This window comes from Borostomias antarcticus (assembly GCF_949987555.1).
Source record: "Borostomias antarcticus genome assembly, chromosome: 13".
In the NCBI taxonomy this organism is placed as follows: Eukaryota; Metazoa; Chordata; class Actinopteri; order Stomiiformes; family Stomiidae; genus Borostomias; species Borostomias antarcticus.
In genome coordinates, this window is record NC_140246.1 from 5,547,340 (window position 1) to 5,561,814 (window position 14,475).

Sequence of the window (14,475 nt, forward strand, 5' to 3'; positions counted from 1 at the left end):
GCAGCAGCAGCCACAGGGAGAGCGGGAGAGGAGCCCTCCGGTCTCTCCTCACACCTCTCTCTCTCTCTCTCTCTCTCTCTCTCTCTCTCTCTCTCTCTCTCTCTCTCTCTCTCTCTCTCATGTGTTCAAGCAGGCAGGCAGGCAGGCAGGCAGTCCCAAGGCCTCAGTGCAAAAAAAAAAAATACAACAATAGATCCACAACAAAACCAGCACAGACTCTCTCTAGCTTCTAAACTGGCCTCGTCTCAACCAGCCACACACCTCTCCCTGGCGGGGCCCGAAGGTGACTCATCTCAAACTGTTGTTGTGCCTTCCCTTTCTCTCCCACACACTCCTGTTTGTCCTCTCAGCCCAGGGATAGCGGTGCTGTACATTGCATGTCAACGTGGGGAGCATTTGAGACGTTTATACAGTAGTTAGCAACTAGCATGAACACGTGGGGCGGCAGTGGTGACCTAGCTAGTCCGACGCCGGCCGTAGTTCGGGGTCAGGGGTCTTCTGAATAAAAAAAAGCCTCTTGCTGTTAAACGAATGTGTGAAATGTGAGAACTACTGGGAGAGTGCTACGATAATGTCAAAAAGGGCAGTTGGCAATGACAATGAATGCACTAAAACAACCTAGCACAAACCTGGAGAACTACTCTCAGGCACACAAGTGCCACTCGCTAACGTCATACCACGGCAGTCAGGGTACGCGGGAGGGGGGGGGCGGGGGGTGGGGGCTGTGTGCTTGCTGGTTTTCAGCTATAATCCTGAGATTTAAAAAAAAAACAAAAAAACATAAACGAATGATAGTTGCTGACAGACCCATCGACCGACTCCCAGTTCCGCCATTTTGTGACGTCTTGGTTTCTGAATAAGGAAGGGTCCACTGTCCCTTTACGAAGAGGGTCCTTCACGTCCCATTCACTCAGGAGGGGGTGGGCGGGTCTCATGCGCTACAGCCCCCTGCCCCCTCGTACTGTACCTCATGTCCAGGTCAGTTGTGGGGGGTGGGGGGGTGGGGGCAGGGGCTGAAACGACCTGGGTAGCGGTTGAAGAAATGGTCAGTCAGTGAAGGCTCCTTAAGGCAAAGTTCCGTCCCATGCTTTCACCGACTCAAACAAAAAACAACATTTTTCCCCCATCTTTCTTCATGTGTTATATTTTTGTCCTTTTTTTGGTCTTGATGATGAAGCGGATCCCTTAGCAGAGAACGGATGCCTGAAGCACAGACGGTTGAGTGCATCTTTACAGCCTGAAATTTAGGAAATAGAGGGTTATATTTTTCTTTAATTCTGTTATTGGTGGTCTAGCTTGTTGTTGGGTGGTGTGTTAGGTGGTCTAGCATGTTGGGTGGTGTGTGAGGTGGTCTAGCTTGTTGGGTGGTGTGTGAGGTGGTCTAGCTTGTTGGGTGGTGTGTGAGGTGATCTAACATGTTGGGTGGTGTGTGAGGTGGTCTAACATGTTGGGTGGTGTGTGAGGTGGTCTAACATGTTGGGTGGTGTGTGAGGTGATCTAACATGTTGGGTGGTGTGTGAGGTGGTCTAACATGTTGGGTGGTGTGTGAGGTGGTCTAACATGTTGGGTGGTGTGTGAGGTGGTCTAACATGTTGGGTGGTGTGTGAGGTGGTCTAGCTTGTTGGGTGGTGTGTGAGGTGATCTAACATGTTGGGTGGTGTGTGAGGTGGTCTAGCATGTTGGGTGGTGTGTGAGGTGGTCTAGCTTGTTGGGTGGTGTGTGAGGTGGCCTAACATGTTGGGTGGTGTGTGAGGTGGTCTAACATGTTGGGTGGTGTGTGAGGTGGTCTAACATGTTGGGTGGTGTGTGAGGTGGTCTAGCTTGTTGGGCGAGGGTGTCTCTTACGTCCGCAGGTTGGTCATTAGGTCTTGCTGACGTTCTCGTAGATGACGTCGCTGGTTATGGACTGCTGCTTCTTCTTCTTCCACATCAGCATGACACACTGGTGGATGAACACGTACTGCTCCTACAGGAAGTGACATCGCCAGAGTGAACGTCACAATTATTGTAATTATTTGTTTAAAAAAAATATAATCACAGAACCGGCAGTAATATTTCATGGGACATTATACACTGGACCATAAACGTGACAAATTAAATCTGAATCTGAATCGCATCTTTCTCAGAAACCTCCAGTGGTGTAGTGCAGGGTATACGGAGGTATGCAGAGTATACCCACTTCTTTACTCATGGACCCACAGTATACCCACTTCTTTACTCATGGACCCACAGTATACCCACTTCTTTATCCATGGACCCTCAGTATACCCACTTCTTTACTCATGGACCCACAGTTTACCCACTTCTTTACTCATGGACCCACAGTATACCCACTTCTTTATCCTTGGACCCACAGTGTACCCACTTCTTTATCCTTGGACCCACAGTATACCCACTTCTTTACTCATGGACCCACAGTATACCCACTTCTTTATCCTTGGACCCACAGTGTACCCACTTCTTTATCCTTGGACCCACAGTATACCCACTTCTTTACTCATGGACCCACAGTATACCCACTTCTTTATCCATGGACCCACAGTATACCCACTTCTTTATCCTTGGACCCACAGTATACCCACTTCTTTATCCATGGACCCACAGTGTACCCACTTCTTTAAACACCACTAATGTAACATTTCTGCTACAGTATACCCATTTCTTTAGTCAGAGTACACCCACTTATTTAGTCACTACTACACCCTTGGAAACCTCTGATGGTTACGTCTGTGAGTTTAAAAATGTGTTTAGGTCAACAAAGGCTTTCAGTATTTTCAGCTGCTGTTGGTGAACGTACAGCATCGACGTGCAATATCACTGGAGTCGTCACAAACTATCTAAAACCTGTAGTTTCAGTACGAGCATTTTCAGCCGCGGCCAGTCGCTCCCCTGCGTGGGCGTGGCTTACCTCAGTCTGCACCATGGACAAGCGATGGGAGCGCATCTCAGAGACCATGCCCAGGATGTCGGCGAACTCGTGCTCTCGTATGTGCTGCATCAGGAGGTCCAGGGCGATGAACGTGCCCGTCCGCCCCACCCCAGCGCTGCCCAGGAGAACAAAACAAACAACACATGGGCAGTCAGTCAGCGGAGAAAATATGAGTGGCAGAGAGTGGCCCCCACGGTTTACAGCCTGCTGACAGTGCACACGCACACACACACACACACACACACATACACACATATGCAGCGCGGAGGCTAATCAATGTGCATGGTTCCCCGTGTGATTCACGCTTGCATAAATCTCAGCCAAACACGGAGAACATGTGCTCAAACGTCAAAGACACCAATTACTCTCGCTGGGGAAAAAATGACATCATGCCGGTCTTACACTTTGTTTTAGCCAGGGTCCAGACATTTGAATCCGCCCACTCCACCGAAGTTGACTGATTCTTGGTCTGGTGTTGCTACATGAAACAGCTGTTTCTCAATTAAAAAATAATCAACCAATGAGCACTGTGGGTTCTAACGATTAGCCAATCAGCGGACTAACATTGTTGCCACTGCGTGTATACTGTATGCACTATACACTCCATTTTGTATATCGTTTTCATTTTTGCATTCGTATTTTGTACTGCTCTTTTGTACTGTCCTGTCTCGTTCCTGCGCCCAGTCCAATGTTGTCTCCACGTTAGGCACCATTGACCGAAACAAATTCCTAATATGTTGTAAAACAGCATGGCAATAAACATTTCTGATTCTGAAACTGTTGTCGAGCGTTGTCAAGCTGTGTGTTGGGACAATGTGATTCCCGTATTCCTTGAGAGGAGGATGATTGGTAGTAGTTGGTAGTATTAGTAAAAAAAACTAAAACAAAGTAGCCTACTATGATTTCACTTTGTAGATAGTAGATACTATGATTTCACTTTGCTCCGTCTTGTCAACATTGTCTATGGTTGTAATGGCTATGCATCAGCAATGACGTTAGATTCAGACTCTAGTTGGTCGGTCTCCAGTGATTGGTTAGGGAAAATCGAATCTCCCTCCCCCATGGAAATCGGTTAGAGTGGAAACAAAGTCAGACTGCAGATCTCAACGGTGGGTGAGGAGTTGACATCCTGTCTCAGGCTAACTTTGTTTCTATTTTTAACCTTACATTACACTTGGATCTGAGATACTTAATGTACAGCACAGACAGGATGTGACCCGGTAGTATCGTCTTCCTGGTCTATCAGTCTCTCAGTAACCACACAGAGACAGAGAAAGAGAGAGAGACAGAGAGAGAGAGAGAGAGAGAGAGAGAGGGGGGGGGGTCAATACTGGGCAGCCAGCCACACCCATTACTCTACAGGCACAGTAGTCGATGTAGTCCCTTGTACTATCAATTACTCCAAATAGTCCATCCCATGGATTGACTAGGCTCTATCCTCACTCTGGGAGCATTCGGTTGTAAACTTTAGGAGCCGACACACGGTGAGTGCAATCCATTAGCGCTGTTATCCGCATGCTGGACGAGGCTGCGTCTGAGCGATGGCTGGCCTGCCTGACTGACTCCCGCTCTCTGTCCGTCAAACCCCGGGGCAGGTGAACCCCCAACCCCCCCCGCCCCTGTACCTGCAGTGCACAACGATGGGGTCTTTGGTCCGGTTGGCCTGCTGGCGGACGATGTGGACGAACTGCAGAATGCTCTCGATGGCGTTGACCGTGGGCACGCCGTGGTCGGGCCAGGACGTGTAGTTGAGGTGCAGCACGTCCTGGGACTCGTCGGCCTGCGTGGGGGTGGAGGTGGGGGGTGGGGGGGGTGAGGCATGCGTGAAGTTGAGACCGGCAAGAAATTACATTACAGAAGCTGGTGGATGATCTGTATAATATACACTGTACGTGTGTGTGTGAGTGTAGGTGTGTGTGTGTGTGTGTGTGTGTGCGAGGCACTCACGTAGCCCAGGCGGAAGTTCCTGATGGTCCACTCTGGAGACTCGGTCTCTGACAGCATCTCCACACTGATCTCCCCGTACAGCACCGGCTCGTCCGTGAACGGCCAGTAGTGGTCGCACTTCACCTGCCCGGACAACGCCACGCACGAGAGGCGGTCAACTCACACCGGTCAGCTCACACTGGTCAGAGACTAACAGTAGGGGCCTATTCTGTTGAATAACGGCATCAGCGACACTGAAAACAAAAGTTCTCGATGAAGGACACGTTTGACCCACGCTGTACACAACCACTCCTGAGTGACCGACCATAATAGACACAACATTGTTGTCTTAGTCACGGCTTGAGGTAGACACACCCAACGGGACAGACGGGTTGCCAGACTCCGTCGTCCGCACACCCACCGGGGAGAGACGGGTTGCCAGACTCACCCTCCTCCGTTCGTTGCACTGCGTGAGCATGACGACGATGTGGGACTTCTCCTGCAGCACCATCTTCCAGAAGTCGTTGCGGGTCTCGGGCAGAGGGCCCTGCGTGGCGATGTACTCTCTGGGAGACTTGTAACCCTGGGAGGAGAGAGCACCAGACACACTCACTGTACTGAACGAACTGCTTGTCGCAAGGTACAGTATAAGCTACGTTGACCGAGCCTTGGCATAAATTCATAAAGCCACTGTTTTGAACTCTTATTATTTATTTTTTTACCCTTATCCTTCCCCAGTAGAGCAATTCCTCCACTGAAATCACTCAAGGCGACTATGTTTTCTTGCGCAAAATAAAAAGTGGGATTTTGTCTGAGGTGAGTTGTTGTTGTTTTTTTTAGGAAGGGGAGCGATTGCTGATCTGTTCTTCTGGTTTCACTCCAGCGACAGACGCAGAGGTTCGGCCAGACACCGTGGTCTCACCCGTCCGCTGCCTGTCGGGGGCGAATGCGTCGCCTATTCCGTTACAGGAGGTGCGGGACACTCACTGGTATGTAGTTGGCGTTGATGTAGTCTGAGCCCTCGTCGTTGTGCATGGAGACCAGCTTCACCCGGCTGAAGTCATCTGCGGGAAAGTCACGTCCGTTAGCGTGCATTCTCTCCTCAGACACAGAGGGCGCAGCTGGTTAAACCGCAGCGCGTCTGTGTGGGCGCACGTACTGCACTGCATCCTGTTGCATTTGATGGTTATGATCGTCTCGAAACGTCGTGAGACACACACACACACACACACACACACACACACACTCTGTGATCGGCGAGGCGATGGAGCCACTCACAGGGTAGGATGTTGGTGTATCGGTTCTTGGGGCGGTTGACTGGCAGGTCAGCTGCATCATGGGACAGGTCCAACCCCACGCTTTTTAGCTCCTGGGACACACACAGAGCGACACTTGAGACAAGACATCGTGACAAAGCAGACCGGGGTCAAAGCCGCACTTGAAAAATCCTTTCAAATACATTGGTTTGATTTGATTTGCACAGACGAGTATTTGAAATGATTTCAAATGATATTTCTCCCATCTGTGACAAAGAGGCAATGCAGGCAGTTAACGGTGTGTGTCTCGGTATGTCAACTGCAGCGTTTCCTACCTCAAACTGAAGGGAGAACTTGTAAGCAGAGTCCTTGCTCATGTCTTTGAGGTACGTGTCAAAGTCATCCAGCTGGACTGGGCTGCAACAGCACAGAATAAGCTGGTTTCAGTTTATAGTGTCCCAGAACAAAGTGTCCCGGTCCCAGAATTTCTAGCACTCCCAGAACAAAGGCTACATGACTCACAGTCTCTTCCCTTTGCATATTTCAACAAGTTAGCCAATCTTGTCCCTTTTAATCTCTCTTAAAGGGGCGCCGAGCACACCATGCATACTGCAAACATGTGCAACCCTCGCCATCCACTCTCACGCTTGTTGACCGGAGGCTTGACCTCGATCTCGACTGTGTGTGCACCAGAGTTTGTTGACACTTAACGGATTCATTCGGAGAGGATTACACACTGTTTGTTACCGCGGGCCTGTAAGTGACCCAAAGTGACCTTGATTGGGGTTGTTATGGTGGACAAAGTCCCCGGGACATTAAGTCTGATCGTGGACGAAAAATGAGAGATGAGTACACTTGTGCATTTGCATGCGTGCGATTGTTTGTGTGTGTGTGTGTGTGTGTGTGTGTGCATGTTATAACTGTACTGATGCTGTGACAGCATTGTCTTTAATCTGGTGGATTAACAGGATGAATTAGGATGCTCTCTGGCCTCTGCTGGATTACTAGTGGAAGGCCGTCCACAGCGGTCGCTAGCTGGACACGTCACGCGCACGGACACAAGCGAAGCACACGTAACACGTCCACATACAGCCTCCCATCCACTCAGCACACACAGACGCGTAGCTTAGCGGTGTTACCTTGTTAGCTTCCGTTTCTTTAAAGCGGTCTTGCTCCTACGAAATACAGAAATGCAAAGCGCTCATGATGTGTGTGTGTGTCTGGCACTCTACCATCATACAGACTACGTTTAGTCACTAGATACTGTATAGTGACAGTGTATATCTAATCTCACCCACCCCGCCCCCAAGGTAAAACCAAGAGTAGTGTGCAGTACCAGGAAAAAAACATGCTCAGTGATTTTCATTCAAATCAACCACTTCTACGGACTAAACCATCTATTCTATGCACTAGTCATCCACATACTGCATCAAGCAAGGCAGGTCAAACAAGCACACTTACTGTACGGCTTACTGTACTCTTCACACATGCTTCTGTTTGCATATCGCTGGAGTCAAACCTGGTCCTCCAGTCCACAACATGCACTATAGGACCTCATTCCAAATGCATGACGTCTATGGCTACAGCGCGAAACCGCCACAGTTACTACAGTATACGTTCTACCGCCCCGTTCCCCTAGAAACGTCTATCAGAACAACAGCGAGATGGTGTAGACATGCAGACATCGTGTGGTGGTGAGCGAAAGCCTGTTGCTGTTAGTGACCATGCAACAGTACAGTCAGTATGTTAGTGACATAAGATTCAGAGACAACAAGCTCCTTCGTCTGAAAGCGTCTCCCAACCACAGACAAAGCGTTACGAGACAGCGTTCTGCTCAAAAATGTTCCCCCCTCCCGGAATCACCTGGAATCATCCGGAGTGGCCCTGGAACCTCTCGCCCTTCATTCCAAAAAGGGATGACTTTACACCGAGAGGTTTTCATTGTAGACCCCCCCCCCCCGCAAAACCCCCCCCGCCACGTTGAACCCTGTCAGGTAACACAGTGTCTATGGTCAGAGGAGGAGGATGTAGCTTTGCTGACCCACGCCCCCCGGGGTGCAGTGGTGACCTGGCCAACAAGTGCTTACTTACCAAGGATTAATATATAAAGCCAAAAGATAGTCAGTCCAAAGGCAGGAGGGCAGTAGGGTAAGGAATGCAAAGAGGCTTCTTCGCCTGAAGTGGAGGTCCAGACAAAACAGAACAAAAGAACAACACCAATAGGCGACAGGGGCACCATTAGTAAACTGGCACAGACTGACTGAGAGGAACTCTATTAGTGCTCAACACAGAGTTAATGCATCATGCAGCCTGTGACGTTGGGACAGTATACACAGCATTACAGTAGATAGCCTATGTTTTTTTTTATGGCGGAGGCAGGACAATGGGAGTCTGTCCTCGGCTGTGCGGCAGGAGAGTGGATTGGTCAATGGCCACTTTCGCTCTCTTAACAGGGTCAATGGCCACACTCTCTGTTAATAGGGTCGTGTATATACGTACCAAACACCCAGATCAATAGCAAGATTGACGCTCCTTCTGGTGCAGACCTTTCTTGACTTGTCAAACATACTCTGTAGTAGTGTGTCTAGCCGAATCATGTCATTCCATTAAAGGTGAATGGCAAACTACTGTATTTGAAAGGCTCACAATTTTTCTTGATATAACACAGCAGCATTTTAATGTTCAATAAACCTGACTTCTTCAAATGCTATCTAATGCAGTACAATAACAGCTACAATAACACCAAGGCATTCTACGTCATGCACATTCAAAGCACAAGCTTTGATGAAATTGGACCCACATGAACACAACTTTACCGATGGTTTCACAGTACGAACAAACTTTGATGAGCATATGAATTTAGCGATGTGAGGTTATGGTACAATTCAATCCAATTTAGGATGGAAGCCAAGTTCTGCCTTCACTGACTGTCTTTCAGCTGTTATATTAATCAATCAAATTCACATAAGAGGTCCTTTTAAGAGGCCATAGTACTGTTCTACTGTATACCTACTGTAATAGATAATGGCCTAAGCAGCAGTCATATTGATATACAGAACCAGTCCCAGTTAAGGAGGGATTGTGCATTCCATGAAATAATGTTTACGTTTATTTTGGATCCACATTAGCTGTCGCAGAACGACAGCTAATAATGATAAATAATACAAACTACAATATACAACTATAATAATAAATAATACAAACTACACTAAAAAATCCACATTTCCCCTAGCAGCTAACCCTATTCTTGGCACGTTGCTCCGTTTCGAAGGTTAGTGGAATATCATACTTTCATCAACAGATTCACTATTCTTACTATGCCAAAACAAGGGGGCATACTGTAGGCCCCTGCCTCCAGACGGTTGGATGAGCTCACGGCGGTCCTGTAACGTTACTTTAAGACCCGTTTCAGAGCTAAAATCGGTTCGTAAGCGAGGCGCTACATCCTCCAGTCCCTAATCCTCTCCTTTCCCCCATGCTACCTAATCCTCACCCTCAAACTCAGTCTTCCCAGGAGTCCCGGGTGACAGGCTTTGCCATCCCAGGTCCTGAGGCGGCTGCCGAGGTGCTCAGAGCAGAGGAGGAGCAGAGGGGCACCTCGTCAGGGGCACGCTGGGATCTGTAGTTTTATCTTTTTTGGATCAAATTTGGATGATTTGGAGGTCAAGGTTCTGTGGTGTATTTAGGACTGCTGACTTGGCAGAGAGGAGCAGAGTCAGATCCTACCAGTTGTACGGAAGCTTCCCGTCTCTCTCAAACGAAGCAAAGTTGACAAACGTTTCCGCCCCGCACTCTCTGAAATCAAGAAAACATAAGGGTCACTCTTTCTATGAAGCCCATATCTATAAGGCATTCATAATGTATTATAATGCATACAAAAGTCATTGTGTACCTTTTCATAACTCCATATAACCACCTTTATAATACATTACAACAGTTATGAATTATCATAATTCTGACCAGCATAATGCATTATAACATATGATGGGCCAAAGGCCATAAAGCATTATAGCTCACTTATTCTGCAGAAATTGACTTACAGATGTATTACACATTACTACATATTATGCATTATGCATATTATTATACATACTACTTTATGAAATATTATGAATGGTTTTGTTTGCTTTAAGTAAAGTGATAAAAGGACGGTGTTATTATAGACAGACATGTTGTATTATAAACTGTTTATATGACATTATAAGTGGTCTTTGTAAGCTTTAAGTAAAGTGACAAAGGGAACATGTTGTAGTAGTGAAGTGCTACAGTAGCGATAGGTACAGGAACAACACACATACAAATTCAATTATTTTATTATTCCTCTTACTGTGATGTCACAGTAAACCATCCCACAAAACGAGAGCAGTGCGACAGTGAGGGTAAAGAAGGCAGTGACTCGCCAGCATCTTTCATCTGGCTATTTTTTGGTTTAATCTCAGGTGTCAAAAGAGCACGGCACCTAGTAACGAATGTGCAGAGTGTTTGTGACTTGAATATCTCGGGTTCCGACAGGTGCAGCCTTGCTACAATTGCAGTCTGTGCAATTGTGTTTCGATCCACCCCTGCACCAAAGGCGGCCTTGGCGGTGCTTTGAAGCTTCAAAGAGACCGCCACCACCACAGAAGAAGACTACCTCGAAAAAATTATTTCACTCGGACAGAACGCGTCTAAATAAGTTATTTAATGGTAGTGCTGAGTCTTCAAAACCCAGCATTTGTTTAAATAGACCCTTTTTCTTAGGTAAGTGAAGTTTCATGTTTATCTGACACTTGTAAATATGAGCGCCTCTCCTAAATAGGCCAACACCGATTTATTTTGACGGCAAAGTGAATGGAGCTGGAAAGGACTGTTGTCTGGCATGAGTGAGCGTAATGCGACAACAGGACTGAGAAGGGCTACCATAGACCTTAAGGTAACTTACTTCGGACACATGCGTGCGCCGAACAACTTTCATCTGGCTGAGAAGACCACTCAGATCGTCTTGACTTCATCGTGCGCTTCTCTGTCCCTTTCCTCTCTTGGTCTCTAGGGTAGGGGTCTCTTCCTTGGATGAGTCCGAAAGGCTAGAGGATTCATCTGAATCAAGGACTCGTCTACTCTCTTCAGAGCTTAAGATGGAAACAAGATGATTTCCTTGATGCCTATAGGCTTAAAGAATAGGCCTAAATCTGTGTTCTGTTTGGGCTGATTATGGATAAGAGAAATGCACTCAGCATGTGGGTATTGGCAAATCATCATACGTGTCTCCAACAGCTGTTGCAACAGCATCCCAAGATTTGTCTTTTTGCTGTTGTCTTTATCGAACATGTCCTGAAGATATCATATACAATATACGGTATATAGATATATGGAGAGGTTCTATAAAGACAAAAGCAAAAAATACATATTTAGGCTATGATATCCTGTATGTCTGTGTTTATGTCTCAGTCTGTGTGTGTACATTCCCTGTGACTCTAATAGGCTAAAGGTCAATAAATAAATAATAAATAAACTATAGAATTGTAATTTAATTAATATACAAAAAATGAACCTATAGACCTACACGCTTACATGACAATTGAGCCAAACTCTTTCTGCTTTCGCATCCGGTGTGAACCGGGGACAGGCGGACTTCACATGGGCATGATATGCGCACAAAACAAACGTATCCAGATATTTCCCCACCACCCGCGATGGCTCTGGTGGACCCAAAGAAAAGAATGCCTAGTAGAAAACTGACTAAAACTAAATATTACGTTTTGCTAATTTTGCGCACATAGAACACTTTGGTGCACCAAAGAGGTGGTTTTGTGGATGCAGAAAAGAGGCAGCATGGTTTGTAAAAGTAAAAGAAGTATGATGCAAGTTGCAAAGATGTAAAAGATGTAAAAGATCTTTGTAACTTGTGAGAATGCCACAGCTAAACACAAAATGAATGTTTACTTAAGGATTTGCAAGAATCGCTGCTGCAGAGGGATTACGGTGTTGGTTCGTAAGGGGTCCATATTTTACCCATTGCGCCGATCACTGCAGTGTCTTGTCTAATTTATCTACAGGTTTGTAGGTCTAATACCATGCGCACCACACCAATACCACATGGTTTGTCTATTAATTTCTCTAAAATAGAGAAAGAGGTTTGAAAGTGGTAAAAAAAATATATATAAAAGAGAATTTGTAATTTGGAAAACACTAAATTCAATTGATACTACTGTAGGCTTTGATTTCTGACATTTCTTTTTCAGTATAGCTATGGCAGGGTTGGTGCAACTTGGCACCACACCTAAAAATGCGTCATTGGGATCTTTGAAGTGGGACAGAAGACACAAAGATCTATTCTCATGATCGTTCAAGGACGGTCACGAAATTATCTCGTCTCCAGTATCTCGGCATATCAGGAGTGGCACAAGTATCGCCACAGATGAATGGTGAGCCCACCGCAGGGTTTTAACAGAGGGCTATGATCAGCACACCGTGTGCCACAAGAGGCATTTTGTTGATCCAACAACAAGGACCCACACCCAGCATCTGGAGCGGGCGTGGCGTCTAGACCTTCAAGGTGGAGGTGTGTCGCCACTGTGACAACCAGACAACAAAGCTTTTAAAGCAACACCTGAAAAGGATTGAACGGGAATACCGGCTCGCCAGAAATCACCGTTCACATGTTCCTCCGGCTGCATCATACATGATGTCAGAAAAAACAATGTACATGAGTGTACTTGACTGATCTGTAGCACTTAATATAAGTCTAGATTTTGGTGAAACTTACTGTACTGTTGTTGACCTAATATAGGTCTAGATTTTGGTGAAACCTACTGTTTTTTGTGTGTTTTTTTTACATTATTTTTATTGGGCATTTCACGTAATTACAAAGCGACATAAAGTACACAAATAAACAGTAATAAAATACAAATAATATACAAACGACAAATTCGCCATATCTATCCAGCAATTCTTCCAAATGCTATTTTGGTATATAGGTATAGAGTTTGCATCCAATATATTCCTATTCCACAGACGTGCAAGACATTCAACATAAATGTGCCGTCTGTAATTCACACCTTCCATTCAGTTATACTCTACTATAGCGAATAGTCAGGTATGTAATCATATGTACACCAGCAAACACAAAAACATAAACATGTACAAAAAGCCTACTCGCAAGCACGCACACACACATACATACACCTGCATACCTACATACAAACAAACACACAGGCATACGTAACATACCTACCTAACATATGCGACCTTCATCAAGCGTGAGCAATTTGGGGTAAATTGGATAATGTATGTAGGAGTTATGAGGACTTCCTGTAAGCAGTAGGTGGCGCTATAAGTATGACGCAATGCTGACGCACAGATGTGTTCAGGATGCGACCTTCATCAACCCTGAACAATTTGGAGTAAATCGGATAATGTATGTAGGAGTTATGAGTACTTCCTGTTACACCAGTAGGTGGCGCTGTAAGTGTAACTCAATACGGACGCATAGATGTGTTCAGAATGTGACCTTCATGAAGCGTCAGCAATTTGGTGCAAATCGGATAATGTATGTAGGAGTTTTGAGGACTTCCTGTTTCACCAATAGGTGGCGCTATAAGTATGATGCAATACTGACACATCAATGTGTTCAGGACAGAAACTTCATGAAGCGTGAGAAATATCGGACAAATCGGATAATGTATGGAGGAGTTATGAGGACTTCCTTTTTTATGGCGAAATGTCCAAATTTGGTGGGGCGCCACGGCAAGGGTGTTTGGTGAAAACTCTTTTTTTTCATAACTTTTGATCACAAAGATCTTAAGATGAAGCTGACCGAATATGAAGTTGATCGGATGAAATCTGTAGGAGGAGTTCGTTAAAGTACTAGGCATGGAAATGGTAAAAACAAGGAAAAAATGGCACATTAAGAGCAAAATGGCTGACTTCCTGTTGGATGTTGGGTATAGCTCCAAGAGACATTTTAGTGTGTCTCAATGAACTACATATGCCCACCGAATTTCGTTCGCCTACATCAAACTGAAAGGTGGGGCTCGCTATTTAAAATTTTCCAGGGGGCGCTCTTGAGACGTTTTGCCACACCCAATTCCATCACCCATGAAATATCACATTTCTCACCGGGACGGACGTATCTGCAAAGTTTCATGCGTTTTCATCGATGTTTAGGCTGCCAAAAAGGCATTTGTTTGGGGAGAGGAAGGTAGAAGGAGAAGAAGAATAATCCTTACAATTTCAATAGGGCCTCGCACCGCCAGTGCTCGGGCCCTAAAAACCATTCATAATATTTCATAAAGTATTATGTAGCCTAACATAATATGTACTGATGAGTTATACATCTGAAGTACTGTATGCGCAGCACAAAGTAATTCAAGGAAGTTGTGGTGC

The 14,475-nt window shown here is 46.0% G+C and overlaps 1 protein-coding gene across 1 annotated transcript in view; it reads right to left on the bottom strand.

Moving 5' to 3' along the window:
• Positions 1-226: 226 nt before the first annotated feature.
• ptpro (protein tyrosine phosphatase receptor type O) overlaps positions 227-14,475 on the bottom strand; it is a gene marked incomplete at its 5' end in the record, with an annotated part of 28,781 nt that continues 14,532 nt past the window's right edge. Inside the window, 12 exons of the mRNA XM_084447712.1 lie at positions 227-1,237; positions 1,846-1,966; positions 2,909-3,044; positions 4,555-4,709; positions 4,877-4,999; positions 5,304-5,438; positions 5,843-5,919; positions 6,134-6,224; positions 6,447-6,528; positions 7,251-7,286; positions 8,203-8,286; positions 9,838-9,906. Coding sequence (XP_084303838.1) covers positions 1,862-1,966; positions 2,909-3,044; positions 4,555-4,709; positions 4,877-4,999; positions 5,304-5,438; positions 5,843-5,919; positions 6,134-6,224; positions 6,447-6,528; positions 7,251-7,286; positions 8,203-8,286; positions 9,838-9,906 — 1,093 coding nt within the window. The 3' untranslated portion in view covers positions 227-1,237; positions 1,846-1,861. The remainder of the gene's footprint in view (positions 1,238-1,845; positions 1,967-2,908; positions 3,045-4,554; positions 4,710-4,876; positions 5,000-5,303; positions 5,439-5,842; positions 5,920-6,133; positions 6,225-6,446; positions 6,529-7,250; positions 7,287-8,202; positions 8,287-9,837; positions 9,907-14,475) is intronic.